The sequence below is a fragment of the Eurypyga helias genome, unplaced genomic scaffold (genome assembly GCF_000690775.1).
Source record: "Eurypyga helias isolate BGI_N326 unplaced genomic scaffold, ASM69077v1 scaffold30105, whole genome shotgun sequence".
In the NCBI taxonomy this organism is placed as follows: Eukaryota; Metazoa; Chordata; class Aves; order Eurypygiformes; family Eurypygidae; genus Eurypyga; species Eurypyga helias.
Window position 1 is genome coordinate 1 of NW_010253858.1, and position 15,585 is coordinate 15,585.

At 46.5% G+C, this 15,585-nt stretch overlaps 2 protein-coding genes across 2 annotated transcripts; one reads left to right on the forward strand and one right to left on the reverse strand.

Moving 5' to 3' along the window:
* Positions 1-108: 108 nt before the first annotated feature.
* GNL2 (guanine nucleotide binding protein-like 2 (nucleolar)) lies at positions 109-11,713 on the forward strand (the record flags this gene model as incomplete). Its single annotated transcript, XM_010152814.1, has 15 exons — positions 109-193; positions 1,289-1,383; positions 2,092-2,231; positions 3,342-3,526; positions 4,001-4,067; positions 5,378-5,536; positions 6,093-6,206; positions 6,992-7,120; positions 7,781-7,885; positions 7,985-8,143; positions 8,291-8,398; positions 8,751-9,181; positions 9,857-9,936; positions 10,610-10,701; positions 11,483-11,713. Coding segments are annotated over 15 exons (2,099 nt in total), but the record flags the coding sequence as incomplete, so codon positions are not given.
* Positions 11,714-12,599: 886 nt separating this feature from the next.
* Positions 12,600-15,543, reverse strand: DNALI1 (dynein, axonemal, light intermediate chain 1; the record flags this gene model as incomplete). The annotated part of the gene is made up of 4 exons (XM_010152815.1): positions 12,600-12,635; positions 14,144-14,308; positions 14,577-14,755; positions 15,368-15,543. Coding segments are annotated over 4 exons (556 nt in total), but the record flags the coding sequence as incomplete, so codon positions are not given.
* Between the last annotated feature and the right edge of the window lie 42 nt (positions 15,544-15,585).

Consider the following 15,585-nt stretch of genomic DNA (forward strand, 5'->3'; position numbering starts at 1 on the left):
CAGGCCAGGCCATGCCGTACCGTGCCGTGCCGTGCCGTACCGTACCGTGCCGTACCGGGCACTGCCGTACTGTACCGGGCCTAACCTGACGCTGTCTTATCTCTGCAGATCGCGTGGGGGGCGCGGGAGGAAACAACATGCGGGATCGAGCCACCATCCGGCGCCTCAACATGTACCGGCAGAAGGAGCGGAGGTGAGGGCGGCTCAGCGCGCGGGGGGTGGTGGGATCCCGGCCTGGCACGGCAGTGAGCGGGTGCCGGTAACGGTGCTGGCACTAACGCTTCCCGGCCGCACCCCGCGGGCAGCGCGTTTGTGGGTGCAGCCCAGCAGCGTGGCCTCTGGTGCCAGCGCGTTCAGGCTGTGTGGCAGATGGAACCGCGCTGAGGACAGCTGACCTTACTCCGTCTGGTGACAAAGGGCCTATTCGCAGAGCCATGCTGCGAGTTCTGGAATACTGCAAGCTGGGGAGCGTTGTCCTGAGCTCCAAACAAACCAGCGATGCGTATCGGGGAATACAGCTGGAAAACACGTGATGCAGACAGCCAGTGTGATCTCACTGGAATGTCATGAACCCAAAAATACACAGAATTCCTTCATTTCCAACAACAGCATAAGTCAAAAGCTCACCTCAAAATATCTCAGGAGCCTGACTCCCGTACGGCTCCCTCACTGAGACACCCGTTCCCTCCGCTTGAGAATCGCTGGCTGTGGAGCAGCTTCCACCTCGTAAACATGTGTCTCTGCCATGTTGTAGATGCCACAGGGGTTTCTGAGAGTCCTGGTTCAGATTATCAGTTTTGTTTTGTTTTGCCAGATTTCACTTTGTTTTGAGAGCAGACTGGGGGCTCTGTATTTTTTAAAAATTGCTAAATTCAAGCCAGGTCTCAACTTGGAAATTATCTTAGGATGAGTGTTCTGCAACAGCCGGTGGGTAGATCCGGTTAAAAATTTCCACGTAAGCCCATGAGAAAAGAAAGCGATGTTTACTAGGAAATGGTACTTTGGTGCTTTTTAAGCTGTTCCGGGTTTGCCATAAGCAGCCTTCGTCAGGAGTCTGGTCAAGCGGGAGTGAGACTTAGGAGCATGCGCTGGCTGATGTCACTTCTGCTCCAGTGCTTGGCTTAATGAGCCGTTACAGGCAGTACCGTATCTGGTGACAGTCTTGGGGGACGGTTAGATGAAGGGTCTTTCTGGATTTTGTGGGTGTACGTCTGGTGTAGTGAACAAAAGTGCTAGAGCCATGTGTGCTGCCCTTGTGTGTTTACGTGAGTTCTCATTTTTCCCTTAGAAACAAGCATGGTAAAGTGATTAAGCCTCTGCAGTATCAGTCAACCGTGGCACCGGGCACAGTTGCAAGAGTGGAACCAAATATTAAATGGTTTGGTGAGGTTTTTTTTTCAACTTTCAGACTCAACTAGCTTAAAAACTGTTGAATTTTGTGTGTGTGGAGGGTGTTTATTTCAGAATTGTGGTCTTAGAATCACAGAATGGTTTGGGTTGGAAGGGACCTTAAAGCCCTCCCAGCCCCACCCCCTGCCATGGGCAGGGACACCTTCCACTAGACCAGGTTGCTCCAAGCCTCATCCAGCCTGGCCTTGGACACTTACAGGGATGGGGCATCCACAGCTTCTCTGGACAACCTGCCCCAGTGCTCCCCACCCTCTGCGGGAAGAATTCCTTCCTGATATCCAAGTCCCAGTGCTTTGTGGGACAGATGCTGAAGGAGTCCCCCTGTAGGCACGGGTGTTAGCTCACACTTTGCACGTACTTCTACTTCGGGTGTTTGCTTTCTACGCACTTCTCTAAAGTGTGGTCGTCTTGTCTCCTCCGGTCATTTTCTGGGTTTGCTCATGTGTGTATGTTGTAGCCTGCGTCTGTTAGGCGTCCTAGAGATGCTTATAAAATTCCTTTAAATAGAGGGGAAGAAAGGGATTGGCTTATTTACACTGATTTGGTTTGTCTCAGGTAAAATCCTCTTATTTGTCACTGCTATTTTTGATTCCAGATGGGGTATTATTATTTTCTTAGTGTCCCTTGGGTCTTTGAAGCAGTTGAGGAATGGCCAGGTGCAATATTTGGTTTTATATGCAGGGAATACTCGTGTGATCAAGCAGTCATCCCTACAGAAATTTCAAGAGGAGATGGAAAATGTCATGAAAGATCCTTACAGAGTGGTCATGAAGCAGAGAAAGTTGCCCATGTCCCTATTCTACGATCGGATTAAACCGCACGTGAGTGTCATTCATCTGCGCGGGGGTGACGGCCGGGTTATGTGCACGGTGGGATCACGGATTTTATTTATCTGGGGGCGATCGTGCCGTTTCTGGTCAGCCTGGTGAAATGTGTTCTGGAAGCACTGGGAAAGGCAGTTGAAGGGGATGTCTTGAGGAAGGATGTTTTTGAGAGCCTTTCACTGTGGACACTGGATGTGAAAAGAAAGAAACAGTGCAATTACATCCCTGCAGTTCATAAGAAGATCTGTTACTTATTGCAAGTTCTCATTTCCAAAGCAAATTCACCCCAAACCATCCTAGGCGAGCATATCGCCTTCGCATAACCGTAGCAGCTTGCCACCTTATGCTGTAATGCTTCTAATGCTCCTGTGACAAAGGGACCTTTGTCTGAGGATGCTTCACACTGCAAACATTCTTCATGGGATGAATTTGAACTCAAACGTATGCTGCTTAATCTTGAATCAGAAACTCGTGTGCATGCAGCCTTCATTTCTACTGCATCAATAGTTATGATCAGGTTCCTTTCAAGATGTCTGAACTGTTATTTTGGACTCTTGCTAGCGATTTTTTCCTGTGGAAACTTTCCAGGTTTATGCCATAAAAATGTTACCTAAATTAAGGAAAAAGTTATAGGAAACCAAAATGTGTGTTATGAAAACAAATTACTTCTTTCAACAATGAATTGTGTGCTGTTCCAAGAAAAGTTGGCATTCGTTGTAGGCATTAAAATCGACAATTTTGATTGTAATTATCCCTGAGAAAACTCTGAATTTGGCGAGGTTTGTGCACTTCTTGGAAAAATAAGAAATGATCAAAGGTAGCAGCTGAATTTTCGTCACTGTAGCTTTAATTGCATTTGACTTCATTTATGGTGAAAGAACTGAAGCATAGTCCTTTGGCAAGCGCAGTGTGTTTTGTTGGTTATTAAATATCCACTCATGTTTTTCAAAGATTAAGCTGGAAAACTCCGGCATTGTTAGGAAAGTGCCTGTAACTGTTGCCACAGGTTGCAGAGTTGCACTGAACTCGGGTCTTGCACACTGCGTGTCACAAGAGGTGGAAAAAACAGTGTGTGTGTGGGTTTTTTACCAACTTGTTTTTCCTTAGACCTCCAGAGTTCACATTCTTGACACGGAAACATTTGAAACAACGTTTGGCCCCAAATCGCAGAGGAAGAGACCAAATCTTTCTGCCAGCGATGTGCAGTCTCTGGTGGAGAATGCTGAAGCCTCATCAGGATCTTACGATCAGAGCAAGGACCGAGACCTGGTGACAGAAGACACTGGTGTAAGGTAAAGAGAAGAAATTATTCACTGTTTACATTTCTGAAAAGCCAGTTTATTTTTAAAGAAGGATCTGGTACATCCATCAGTGCTGTTACTGTATGAGAAGTAAGAAAAGTGAAATTAGCTGAATTTGGGATTTTTTTAGTTCTGGTTTGTCCCTCTGTATTTAACCACACAGTTGCTTCCATGGGACCCTTTCTGTCTCATAATTCATTTTCTGATCCGTGTCAGAATATCTCTAAACTCACGTTTTGGGTTAGATCGGGGGCTGACCGGCGGGCAGACGTGAATCTTCAAAAGAGTGCGTGTTTGTGGGATCTCTCTGCAGAGGGGTAGATGGAAGGCAGGGGGCGGGGGGACTAGCTGGCTGTCCCTTGGGCCTCCTCTGCTCTTTTGTCTGCAAATGCTGCAATGGCTTTAGAGAAGACAACACTAACCCCGTTACTGTGGTTGCTGACATCTCTGGTAATCCACGTCCAGGGATGAAGCACAAGAGGAAATATATAAGAAAGGACAGTCCAGAAGAATCTGGGGCGAGCTCTACAAGGTGAGCAACGCTTATAACTCGCAGTAGTCATGTCTGTCTTTCAGCCTGTACGAAGTCAGATGCTTCAGCACAGCATTAGAGATCCTATACAGCGATAAACAGCAAAGTTCTGGAAACCATTTATTGCCCTGTTAGGGAAGCTTTGATACAACTGAATTTGATGTATGGTTTCTTAGAAATGTTTAGCCAGTGCCTTTCTTCAGACAGAGGTCTCCTGAGTGTGTCATTCCCTTGCCTGCTCTCCTGGCAGCCTGTTGAACTGACAGACTAGAAACCAAACGCCCTTCTTCTGTTCCCGCTTCTGCACTGTATCAGTACCAGAAAAAGGCAGCTGTAGAAGAGCGCAGCGACTCATGTTCATATCTGCCTGACTGAGCTTGATTCTTCAGCTCCTGTCCCACTGGAACAAACATCCTCAAAACATATGATCCTAGAGATGGGCTGGCAGAGTGAAGGTAGCAGCTTTTCTTTGATTCCTGGGGCTTCACCACAAATAAACCAGTCAGATGCCCTTAAGTTTCTTTAGGCTAAAACCTCTGGTATGTTGATGGGGTTGTCTCTGTGGGACTCTGACCCTCATTTCCCCGTGAGTTGCCTTGACTGCTAGAGAAATGGAGACTGAGAATGAATTGGGGTTGTAAGAACAGTTTGTGGGCTCTTGGTGGCTGTTAGGTGTGAGATTACTTGACTTTTTTTCTCTGAATTTCTGAATGTAGCTTAAAACCTCTTTGTGCAGATCTAAAAGCTCTGGGAATGAGAGAGCAAAACAGATTTCAGTGAGGCACTGCCAAAAATGCAGGGAAAAGCTGTGAAACAAATTCACTTGGCTTGAAGCAAGTCATAAAATGACAGCTCCCTGCTGTAGATGCTTAGTGGACTAACAGCAGGTTCCTGCTTGGTTGTGTGTTTCATATTGATCCAGAAAACATACTTTATATCCTGTTCCTTTATGAAGTGGCAGAATTGAATTGCTGCAGAATGGATGGTGAACACTGGTTTTGTCTACTGAAGCAATTAATTTTCCTGTTTGGGTGCAGTGTTTTCTGTCCCAAGTGCCACAGGCATCTTCCTGGTGCATAAGAACAGGTAAAAGCTATTCAGCTGTCCAGCCTGAATTTGGAGAGGACCCAGAGGAAGAGAGAGTGGAGGATCGATGGATATCAGTCTGAGCTTCACTAGTCTGTGGGGAAATAACAGTTGTTCATGAAGGATACAGGGTTCTTAAATTAATGATGTAGTTTAGCAAATGACTAATTTTCGCTGTGGAGGTATCGATGTCCTGTAAAATCCTTCTGTGTGACTTTTTTCAGGTGATAGATTCATCAGATGTCGTTGTTCAAGTTCTGGATGCCAGGGATCCCATGGGCACTCGCTCCCCTCATGTGGAATCTTACCTTAAAAAGGAGAAACACTGGAAACATCTCATTTTTGTCCTCAACAAATGTGATCTTGTTCCTACCTGGGCTACCGTAAGCACAGTCCTGCCTGTTACTCCCCGGACCTTTTTTGTTCCTTTTGTAGCCTCTGCCTTAATTTCGTTGCCAGTCTTCATGCTGGCCTCAAAGGGCGTAGTGTAGCTGGGGCAATGGGAACTCTGCTTGCCTGCTATAAAAGTAACAATTACAATGTAAATCTGTCCAAGTTTGGCTGAGTTGAGCAACACTCACCAGCCACAAATTCTCTACTTCCTCTGTCTGGATTTAACAGTTCAGCTGATGTCTCCAGAGTATGCTAAATGTTAGTCCGCTTAAGATCCCTGTCCACCACAGCTGGTTTGCTTTATATTGTTAAACTAATTAGTTTTAGCTAGCAGTGAAGGCGTTTTTGGGAAATTGTTTGTTTTTTATCAAAACAATACTCAGTGCTTTTAGCTCTTGGGTTGGTGAAATGCTTCAAAGGTTCTTACATCGCCGTTTTCATAGACGGTTGCGTTTGCGACCCAAGCGAAGATGCTGTGTGCTCTGCAGATCGTTTCACCACCTCTGCGGCGCAGGAGCCCTAACCGAGTCATGTTTTCCCCTTCAGAAGCGCTGGGTTGCTGTCCTTTCCCAGGAGTATCCAACGCTCGCTTTCCACGCCAGCCTCACAAACCCTTTTGGCAAAGGTGCTTTCATACAGCTCCTCAGGCAGTTTGGAAAGGTACAGAACAGCCTGAGGGATTTGTGGTGGTGTTTGGGGGGTGGGTGGGAGTGTTCAGTGTGGAGTCTTTGGTTTTGTTAAGTGTTTGGGATTCAGTACACTTTCCTCTGGCCGTTCTGTCAGCAAATGACTCCATCGATAAACCTCCCTCCTTTAAGGAGAAAATATTCCTTCAAGTCTGTTCAAAATGTTTGTCAAACCGAGGAGCTCCTGGAAGAGTTTTGGGTTTGACCATCAGTCTCTGGCCTGGGTTTCTTGTGGAGTATCCCACTGACACTCCTAGGTCTCCCTTGAGTGTGTACAGTAAAGGAACATTGTCCTGCATATATGCATATTCTATTAACGTTATTATCCTTTTCTGTGTCTTCATTTGTCCAAGAAAGGCACCTTCTGTTGCCTTTAGGTTACTCACTGTCTCCTCATGCCACAGCTATATTCCTGTCCCCAGCTGCTGTTTGGGATTCCTTGCTTTCTCAGCCTACGTGGTTCCTAAACGAGGCGTTCACTAGTAGTTTTAAAGCAACACGGAATGCAGGTGGTTCACATCTTCCTTTTAAAGTAGCAAATATTTTACTCCATGCTTGGAGCTCTTGTGTGGCAAGTTGGTTGTGCCCTTACTCATTTCTCCTGATAAAGAGCTGATCTCATTTTTTTGATACTGGTACTTCCGAGTCCCCTTTTCTTCCCAATATAGTGAGAACAGCCGCTGCTCAGGTGTTCAGAACTCTAGCAGTAATTCTGTCTTTCTCTAGGGGGTATTAAAAATATGTGTTATTTCTCAACAGTTACACTCTGACAAGAAACAGATCAGCGTGGGGTTCATTGGTTATCCAAACGTTGGCAAAAGCTCAGTGATCAATACGTTGCGGTCTAAGAAGGTCTGCAATGTGGCCCCTATCGCAGGTGAAACAAAGGTAGGAGGAGATCCCTACGTTAAAGATAAAAATTAATGATGGGAGTGCATTGTCAAGGGCAGAGTTTGTGTGAAATTAGCTCGATGACATTTGACTGTACAGGCTACGTGGCCCTGAGTCTGAGGAGCGGCCGGTCGACAGGCACTGCTGGAAGCACTGCTGCTGGAAGCACTGCTGCTGGAAGCACTGCTGCTGGAAGCATTCCCGCGGTCCCGCTCTGCCTGTACTGTAGTGCTGTGATCTGAATGCTCAGCTGCCCCGACGCAATGTCTGCGCTCTCCTCGGTCAAATCACTGGCTGTATTTGTGTTGTGGGTCTCCGTTAATGCCGGTTTTCTAACTCTCCCAGAATGTGACAGAATGTGGACAAGAAGGCAGAGTTACAGGAATGTTTATTGCTCGCCTGTTCATTTTACTCCTAAATATCAGTTTGCCGTGACTGTAGTTTCCTCACCTTGGTCCTGTGTGTCAGCAGCTGGATGCAAAACCGTAGGGATGGCATTGGCTGAGCAGGAGGAGCGAGGTGCAGTACGTCGTGGCTAGCTAACTAAACCTGTTTGTGCGTGACTACCGCGTTCCTACGGTGACTGCTGTCTCTCCAGAAGCAGAACAGGGGGCTGCGTGGAAGGAGGTAACGTGGGGACCGACCGATCTCTTTCAGGTATGGCAGTACATTACCTTGATGCGGCGGATTTTTCTCATCGACTGCCCGGGCGTGGTTTATCCATCTGGAGACACAGAAACGGACATTGTGCTGAAGGGGGTGGTATGTATCTGCACTGACTGCTGGAGCGTCTTTGCTGTGCTGGGTTCAAAGAAATGACTGCACTTCCCAAAGGATTGATGTTCTCCCATTCATTTTCAGGTTCAAGTTGAAAAGATTAAGAGCCCTGAAGATCACATTAGTGCCGTGCTGGAAAGAGCCAAACCAGAGTACATAAGAAAGACGTACAAAATTGATTCCTGGGATGATACAGAAGACTTCCTTGAGAAACTTGCTTCTAGGACTGGAAAACTGCTAAAGGTGTGACAGCTTTCTGCATTTGCAGGCTGGAAGAGCATGTGGCCTGTAACTGAACATGGGAAATAGGAACGTTCCTGTTGCTCACAGGTAATAGAAGGGTGGTGTGCCCTGCAAACGTGGACATAAATTGTTCCTGGGTTCTTTCAGGGTGGTGAGCCTGACTTGCAGACTGTGAGCAAGATGGTTCTCAATGACTGGCAGAGAGGCAGAATCCCATTCTTTGTGAAGCCACCAAATGCAGAATCCGGTCCTCAGGTGAGAATGTGATGCTAGTGCCTGCTCTTCTCCTGTATGACTCAGTTTTCCTAAAGGTGTTCACTCCTGGTTTTCCCAGCGTGCCATGTGACTTGGGCAGTGCTAGTTTTGGGCTCTGCCCAAGTCTGGTGGTTCAGGTGACACTCACTTGAATTTGGCAAAGACCATGTAGCGATGCTCTTCAGAGATGTCTGAGCCATTTCACCATCATCAGACTACCGGAAACGTCAGTAATTATCGCATCATTAGCCTGACATCTTAGGGTTTTTCCAAAGAGGTAGAACAGATATTGCCTTTGGAGATGGTGGGACAGACTTTGTGGATAACATATCCGTTACCCTCTTTCTTGTAGCCTCCCTCCTTGGAAGTAGCTATGCCATCGAGCCAAGATAATAACGAGGAGAAAGTCTCGGAGTCAGTAGCATCAAGTGTGGAGCCAGCAGAGGAGAATAATCACACGGACACTGAAATCAAGCAGCTCATGTCACACGTTCGGCAGAACTTTGGGAGGATTAACGTGGCACCTCAGTTCTCGGAAGAAGACCTGGTTCCGGTGGATGTGCCAGGCTTTGAAACAGACAGCGATTCCTCTGGAGAGGAGGGGCAGGAGGAGGAGGGAGAGGAAAATGAGCAGCATCAAGGTTCAGTAGAGGAGGAGTCGCAGTCTGCTGCGCCAGGTGCCAAGGAGAGCTCTAAGGCAGTTCTTAAGGCTTTGGAGGAGAAGATTGCAAAATACAAAAAATTTCTGGATAAAGCCAAAGCCAAGAGATTCTCAGCAATAAGGTATCTGAATCTGTTCAGGGACTCCGGTATTTCACGATGGGGGAAAGGGTTAATGTGGTTCTGCTGCAGTTTCGCTGCATTCATGACTCGCTTGACTGCTTCCTCTGTGTTACCACACACAAGCTGCCACAGCTTATCTACTTTAGCCATAAATACTTGAACTTTGGCTAAGCAGCAGTTTGGTTTTGATAGATTATTCCAGGAAGTCCTACTTAGCAGCATCGCTAAAAATGTTCTCGCTCTTGGAAAGCTGCCTCTTAAGCTACGGATTAGAAATCTCTTGGTATTCTGGGCAGCAGTATTGCATCTCTCCTTGACGTGGGGCTCGTTCTTGAGCAATACCAAGGCTAGTGTCCTACCTGGATATGCCAACTGGGTCTCCAGGCGTGTGACAAGAGGATCCTAGCTCATGCATCAGGCCCAGTTTCAGCAAAGCTCATCCACTAGCTCTGTGAGGACTAAGATTTCAAGGTTAAGTGGTATATCTTGTCCCTTTGTGCAGTGCACAAGCCCAGTAACCCCAGGGACAAGATCACTGTAAGGTGTTTTGTAGGTGCAAAGGCTATGGTTTTGCTGCTGAAGGGCTACTGGGATCTACTGGAGAGTGATCACTTCTCGGAGACCGTTACTTTTTGTGTACGTCATTCTTTTATTGTTTATTTTTTATTTTTGTAGAATCCCTAAGCAGCTGAGTGAAAAAGTGTTTGCCAAATCCATGCAGAAGTCTGAAGAACCCAAAGAAACTGAAGACAGAGGTAAAACAGGATTAGTGGATATTCTTAATGTACATTTGGAAATCCCCTAAGTGAGGTGAGAGAGGGAGTTAGGGGGAGAAACGTTCATTAGCTCCCGATTGCAAGTTCTTTCTCCCCAAAAGCGGTTTGAGTCTTCCCACAGCTAACCCAAGGGCTGCCTGACAACCTTGCTGTAGCCTTTCTGTAGAAGAAGTTATGAGTGAGGGTAAAGCAAAGACAAATGTGTTGGCAAAAGAACGGTGCTACGGGGGGCATGCAGGCCGAGCAGCTTCCGTTCCACACGGTGTAATATTACACAGGAGGGAGCGGAGGGTTTACGACATAATAAAAGCGCAGAGCTACTTCAGGCTATAGGTTGTACTGTGGAGTCTGTGGCTTCAGTTTCCATAGTAAGTTTGAGTAAAGGCAAAATCCTGCGGAGAACCCTGTTCGGACAGGACGCTGGGACTCTGGGCTTGCATGGGGCTTTAAGCAATCGGCTCCCAAAGAGCCGTTGTCATAGTAACAGCGAGCGAGTCTCTGGTGAGGAACATGCGTGTTGTTTTGGTGGAAGCTCTTAAATACAACCAAAGGAATGCCTTGCAGAAGGAGATGGGCTGCTGACCCTAGTAAGTTCTGCAAACAGATGGGTGCTCTGGAAGGTGCCTGAGTGTGTGATCTCTGCTGTTTGCAGGCAGCGCAGAGAACAAAAGAAAAAGGAAAGCGGAAGATGATGATGATGATGATTTGGGTAAAGAGCCTTGCAAGAAACTTACATCCAAAGAAGTAAGTGTGATTTCTTCTAGTAAAAGAAATGAGCAGAGTACTAGAGCTGGCTTTTTTTACACATAGATTGCCCACTGTCGCTTAGGAGCCTTGAGGCTGGGCACTAGTAGGGGGAGAACGCAGGGACTGTAGCTGGGGTGGGGGGAATGTGAAGGCAGGGTGATGCGAGATGTGACAGCAGCATGTTCCAGCGTGGGCCCACAAAAGGGTCCAGCAGTAACCACGACGGAGAGCGTGTTGGAGGGGAGAATCCTCGGTGGTTAACTGTTCTTTTCAGCGCTGGCTTGCCCACTGGTGCTCTAAGGAGAGAGGGGTCTGCGTGCTGGGAGGGGGATTGGGAACTAGATGGGCAGCTGCTGCTGTCTTCTGTTCATGTTAGTCAAGCCTAAATTCTTCTAGAATAACTGATACACCGAGTGAAGCTGTAGGACTTTGTGGAGCGTTGCTGTGGACAGTTATGGCTGTCAGGGGAACAGAAGACTGAATTCTGTTGGAGCATTGTGTCACATACTCTGTTACAACCTCTTACGTGACTCTGCACATCAGTTTGCCTCTTGCATCTTGTTTACTCCTTTGGTGTTTCCCTTTGTCACGTTTTAAGAGCGCGGATGGGTGGGTTCCATAGGGATGTGCATATATTCCCATCAGTAACGTTTGGTTTGAAGCTATTTATTTTACTTAAAGCATGCGGAATGCATAGCGAACAACAATTGAAGGAATGCAAACAAACCCAGGCTATGGATACTGTGGATTGGCTAATGTGTTTTGTGTGGATTTGCAGAGGAGACGAGCTGAGAGGCAGCAGCGGTCCAAGAAAGTTGGAGTCCGGTATTATGAAACTCACAACGTGAAAAATAAGAACAAGAACAAGAAAAAAACTGGCTTGGAGGAACAAAGATCAAAGCACAAAAAATACAAACATAAGCAATAACTGCTTATTCTATTAAATTTTACATAAACCAGCTCTAGTGTGCAGTGGCTTTTTTTAATATAAAACTTATAGTTCCCATTCAAAGCCTAGTGTGACTTGTCTGTCTTGTTCCCAGGAGTAGCATCTCACTCTTTGTTTCTGCATCATCTGAAAGTTCTTTATGCAACTGGAGATCATGGTATTTCCACATCGCCATCTAAGGCCAGTAAACACTGCACTGGCAAAACATATCCTGAAGTGTTATTCAGGGGTGGTGGTTTTGGTTGTTGGGGTTGTTTTTTTCTGGAAACGAGCTTTATGGGGTTTTTCATACGGTGAATTATCTTTCCCACGTCTGCTTGCCCTGTAGGACAGCTCGTTACACAGGTACCTCATCTCAAGATTTCGTTTGCTTCCACCAAGAAGTGATGCTTGGAATGGCATTGTACCCTTCTGTCTCATTAGTAGTAACCTGTCCAGAGCTTTGGGGTTGCTCCTCTGGGTTACTACTAACGATTCTGAGAAGGAATTTGGATACCCAAGTAACACCAACTTGCTCTTAGTGGAGGAAATACCCTCCCAACACCTGCCCAGCCACCTGCAGCGTGGTTCGTAGTGAGTATCACTTATTGTAGACACTTTGTACGTTGGTTCTGAACTTTCTACGTCTTCAAAATAATAATGTTACAGAGGTGCTTGCATACAGAAATGTTTATTAGTTAATTTAAGTTCATCTAGCACGCTACCAGCAGGCAGGTTGGCCATTCAAGGAGCAGAGTGCTGAGACAACGTGGGAAGAGGGTGCGGTAATTAATGAAGCTCTTGAATTTCAACTCTTCAGGAGAAAAAGAACACAGTTACGCTGCCTTCAGTTACCGGTGAGTGAAAATTAAAAGAGTGTTTTATGAAGACAAATCTCTGTCACTAATTACAAACTTCTTACTCTGACAGCTCTTCTGAGCATTGCCTGGAGGACAACGAAACAAATCTACTTGTTTCGTGCAATGATGCTTTCAAGTTGGGCCTGAAAAACAAATGAGACAGTAAGTCAAATTAGATTCAACCTAAAACATAACCCCGCATCGCTGAAAAGTGATAAATTGTCTGTTAGATACTCAAAGCGAGGCGCTGAGGGATGCTGCAATACTTCATGAGAAGCAGGCCAGGGTTGGTTGGGGTTTTTTTTTTCCCTAGCTATTCCATTCCTTACTACATGTTTTATAAATTAGCTTTTCATTCTTGGCATACACACTTGTTGCATTCTGAGAAGAAAAGAGCTGGCTTTGGTTCCATACAATGAAAGATTCGTCTTATAATGTAAAGCATTGAAGAGGAAATTAAATAAAAGCTGTTGAAACAGTGGTCTGAATTCTCTGATTTCAGGCTGGGCTGTGTTAGCTGAATTCAATATTTGGCTCTCCAGCATTTGGAACACAAGCCCTGACTCTGGGACAAAAGGAGCTGGGAACAGCAAGTTTCTCAGTTACTGAGACGACTTGACGCCCAATTAGTCGGTCGGTCGGAGCGGTGCCCATGCGTGGGGAGCGTGCGGTGCACGAGGCTGCCAGGGCTCTTCGACTGTCCTCTTCCTGGAGCTGCCATCAAAATAAACTACAGCCCTGCTAGACACACAGCTGCTACAGCACTTGTACTTCAGGGAAAAAACACGGTTCAGTAGCAAGATCTTGCAGTTACTCCCTTCTTGTGCCCTAAAACATTTCAGGGTGGCCTGAAGGTGTTAATGGTTTTGAAGGGAGAAGCTGTAGAACAGTGAAGGTGGGGAAAGCAGTTTGGTGTGAAGGAAATGTTTCTTAGAGCTGAAAACCTTTACTGTTTGTGGTAACACTTCCTCTGTACTCAAAAGACATGGGATTTTTAACTTTCCAAAGGGAAGTAATGAGCAGAAGCTCTGTTTCTCAGCAGAGCAGCACGCACAGAATTGCTCCTGCAGCTGTGCAGTCCCTGCTGTGTAAGTACACACTTGTTCTTGGGTAATGCTGACTGTTAAATACTGTCCTGTTATCAGGGAGTCAGTTTAATGGCCAGCAGCAAAGAAACAAACCACCTTCATGTGCCTTCACTTGACTCTTAGGAGTTGAGAAGGGGTGTAACTTACAACCTTGCCATCGAGTTACGCAGAAGTAGATTCCTGGGGTTTCAGTCCACTTTGAACCATTTGGGGTTCAGCTGCACGCGGCGGCTCTTCTCCAGCTGACTGCAGCAATTTATCATCCTCTGAACACGTTCTGATCTCCCCCTGGCAACCGTGTGCATCGCTAGGATGCAGTTAGGCTGACCCGCTGCATCCCCAGGTTTACTAGCAATGCCTGTCTGGCAGGCGAGCGAGGAAGCGGAGAATGCAAAAGCACCGGTTTCCCATTTTGTTGTGAATTTAAAGAGTGGAGCGTTAATACAAACGCATCATAAAGGTAACACTTGTAACACTGTAAGGAGAAAGTTATTTTTACATCTTTCTAATCACAAAATGAGAAGTCTTACCATTTCTGTTTGGAATTCTCTGGTTTTACTGACCTTCAGCTGTTGGTTTGTCTGTTTCAGGAACTGAACCTCTCCAAGGAGTTTCTTTTCTTCTGTCTGTCGCCTTTCACAGTGATATTTTTCAATGGCTTCGCATTTAGCTTTCTGTTCACTCACTTGTCTTTCCAACTCCCGCTTTTCCTCTTCCAGCTCTGCAATCTTGGAGAAGAGTACAGATCTCTCAAGTTTTGTTTGCAAAGAATCAATTTTCAGTTAAGATGACACAAAGCCATACGTTGTACAGTCTTTAAAGTATTCCAGATAATAGCACATAATTTAAGAAGTGCAATTAAGCCCAAGGAACGCAGTAAGACGGTATTTTGACGATCTTTACTGCCATCCAGTGGACACAGAAGTAACTCATGTCACACAAAATTGTACCTGTAATATCCTTAGGCTACGTTACGGGATTAACAGCCCGACTTACTCTTTTTTCCATGTCAGCTTTGCCTTGCTCGGCTTGTAGAGCCTTCCGCATGCCAAACGCAACGCTGCTCTCATACAGCACCTGATAAGCAGCGATTGTTACTTGGATTTCATCCCTGACTCGCAGCAGCAACAGCCCTCGCTCTGCGCAGTTAATTGTAGTTTCACGGATCAGTTCATCTTCAAAGAAAGGGTACAACAATCTAGTTAGAGTAGCTACTGTACTACTGGATACTACTACTGGGAATGCTGGATACAGGCAAGGTCTAGAGCTCGGTTCCTTTACCTATCCTCTGCACCACAAAAGCAACCTGGATTTAGTACAGATAGCATTTTTTGGGTTACGTTACGGCTCTACATCAAGTGCTAGCAAATAAAAGCAGAGTTGTGGTACAGAACCTGTGGTAACAACAGTGATACTGGTCCACTAATGCTGTAACAGCAAATTTGTATTGTTTTTGCAGTTACTGGAAACTTCAGAAGCATCAAGAGCCTCAAAGCAATGGCAATCTCTTGCTTTTGGAAGACCAGCACCACATCATCAGCATGTGTAAGAGAACTTAACGGTTATACACTGGTTTAAGTTCTTTCAAATTAACTGTTGTCGCTAACCACAAGTAAATTTTAAGCTGCTTTGCATCTTTTACTGTCATGTATGCATAAGCACACCTTTGCGTGGCTCTGAGTGTCAGCTCTGTGAACAAAACGCTAAACTGCTGTGTACAGAAGCTGCTGGGGTGGGTGTTTGTGGCTGTCGGGGTGTGGGCAGGCGCGGGGGCCGGAGGCACTGACCGAAGCACTGCGAGTAGAGCTCCCTGCGCACGGGGCAGATGCCGCCGCCGCCCCCCCCCCCCTCCCTCTGCTGCAGCTGCAGGTCCAGCTGCTCCTCCAAGCGGACGACGTCCAGGCGGGTGCTGGGCGCGCTGGACACCTCCTGCACCCAGCGCTGGTTCCCCTCCTCCCACTCCCTGTCAGGAAAAGCACCGGGCGTTACAGAGCCCCCCGGGGGC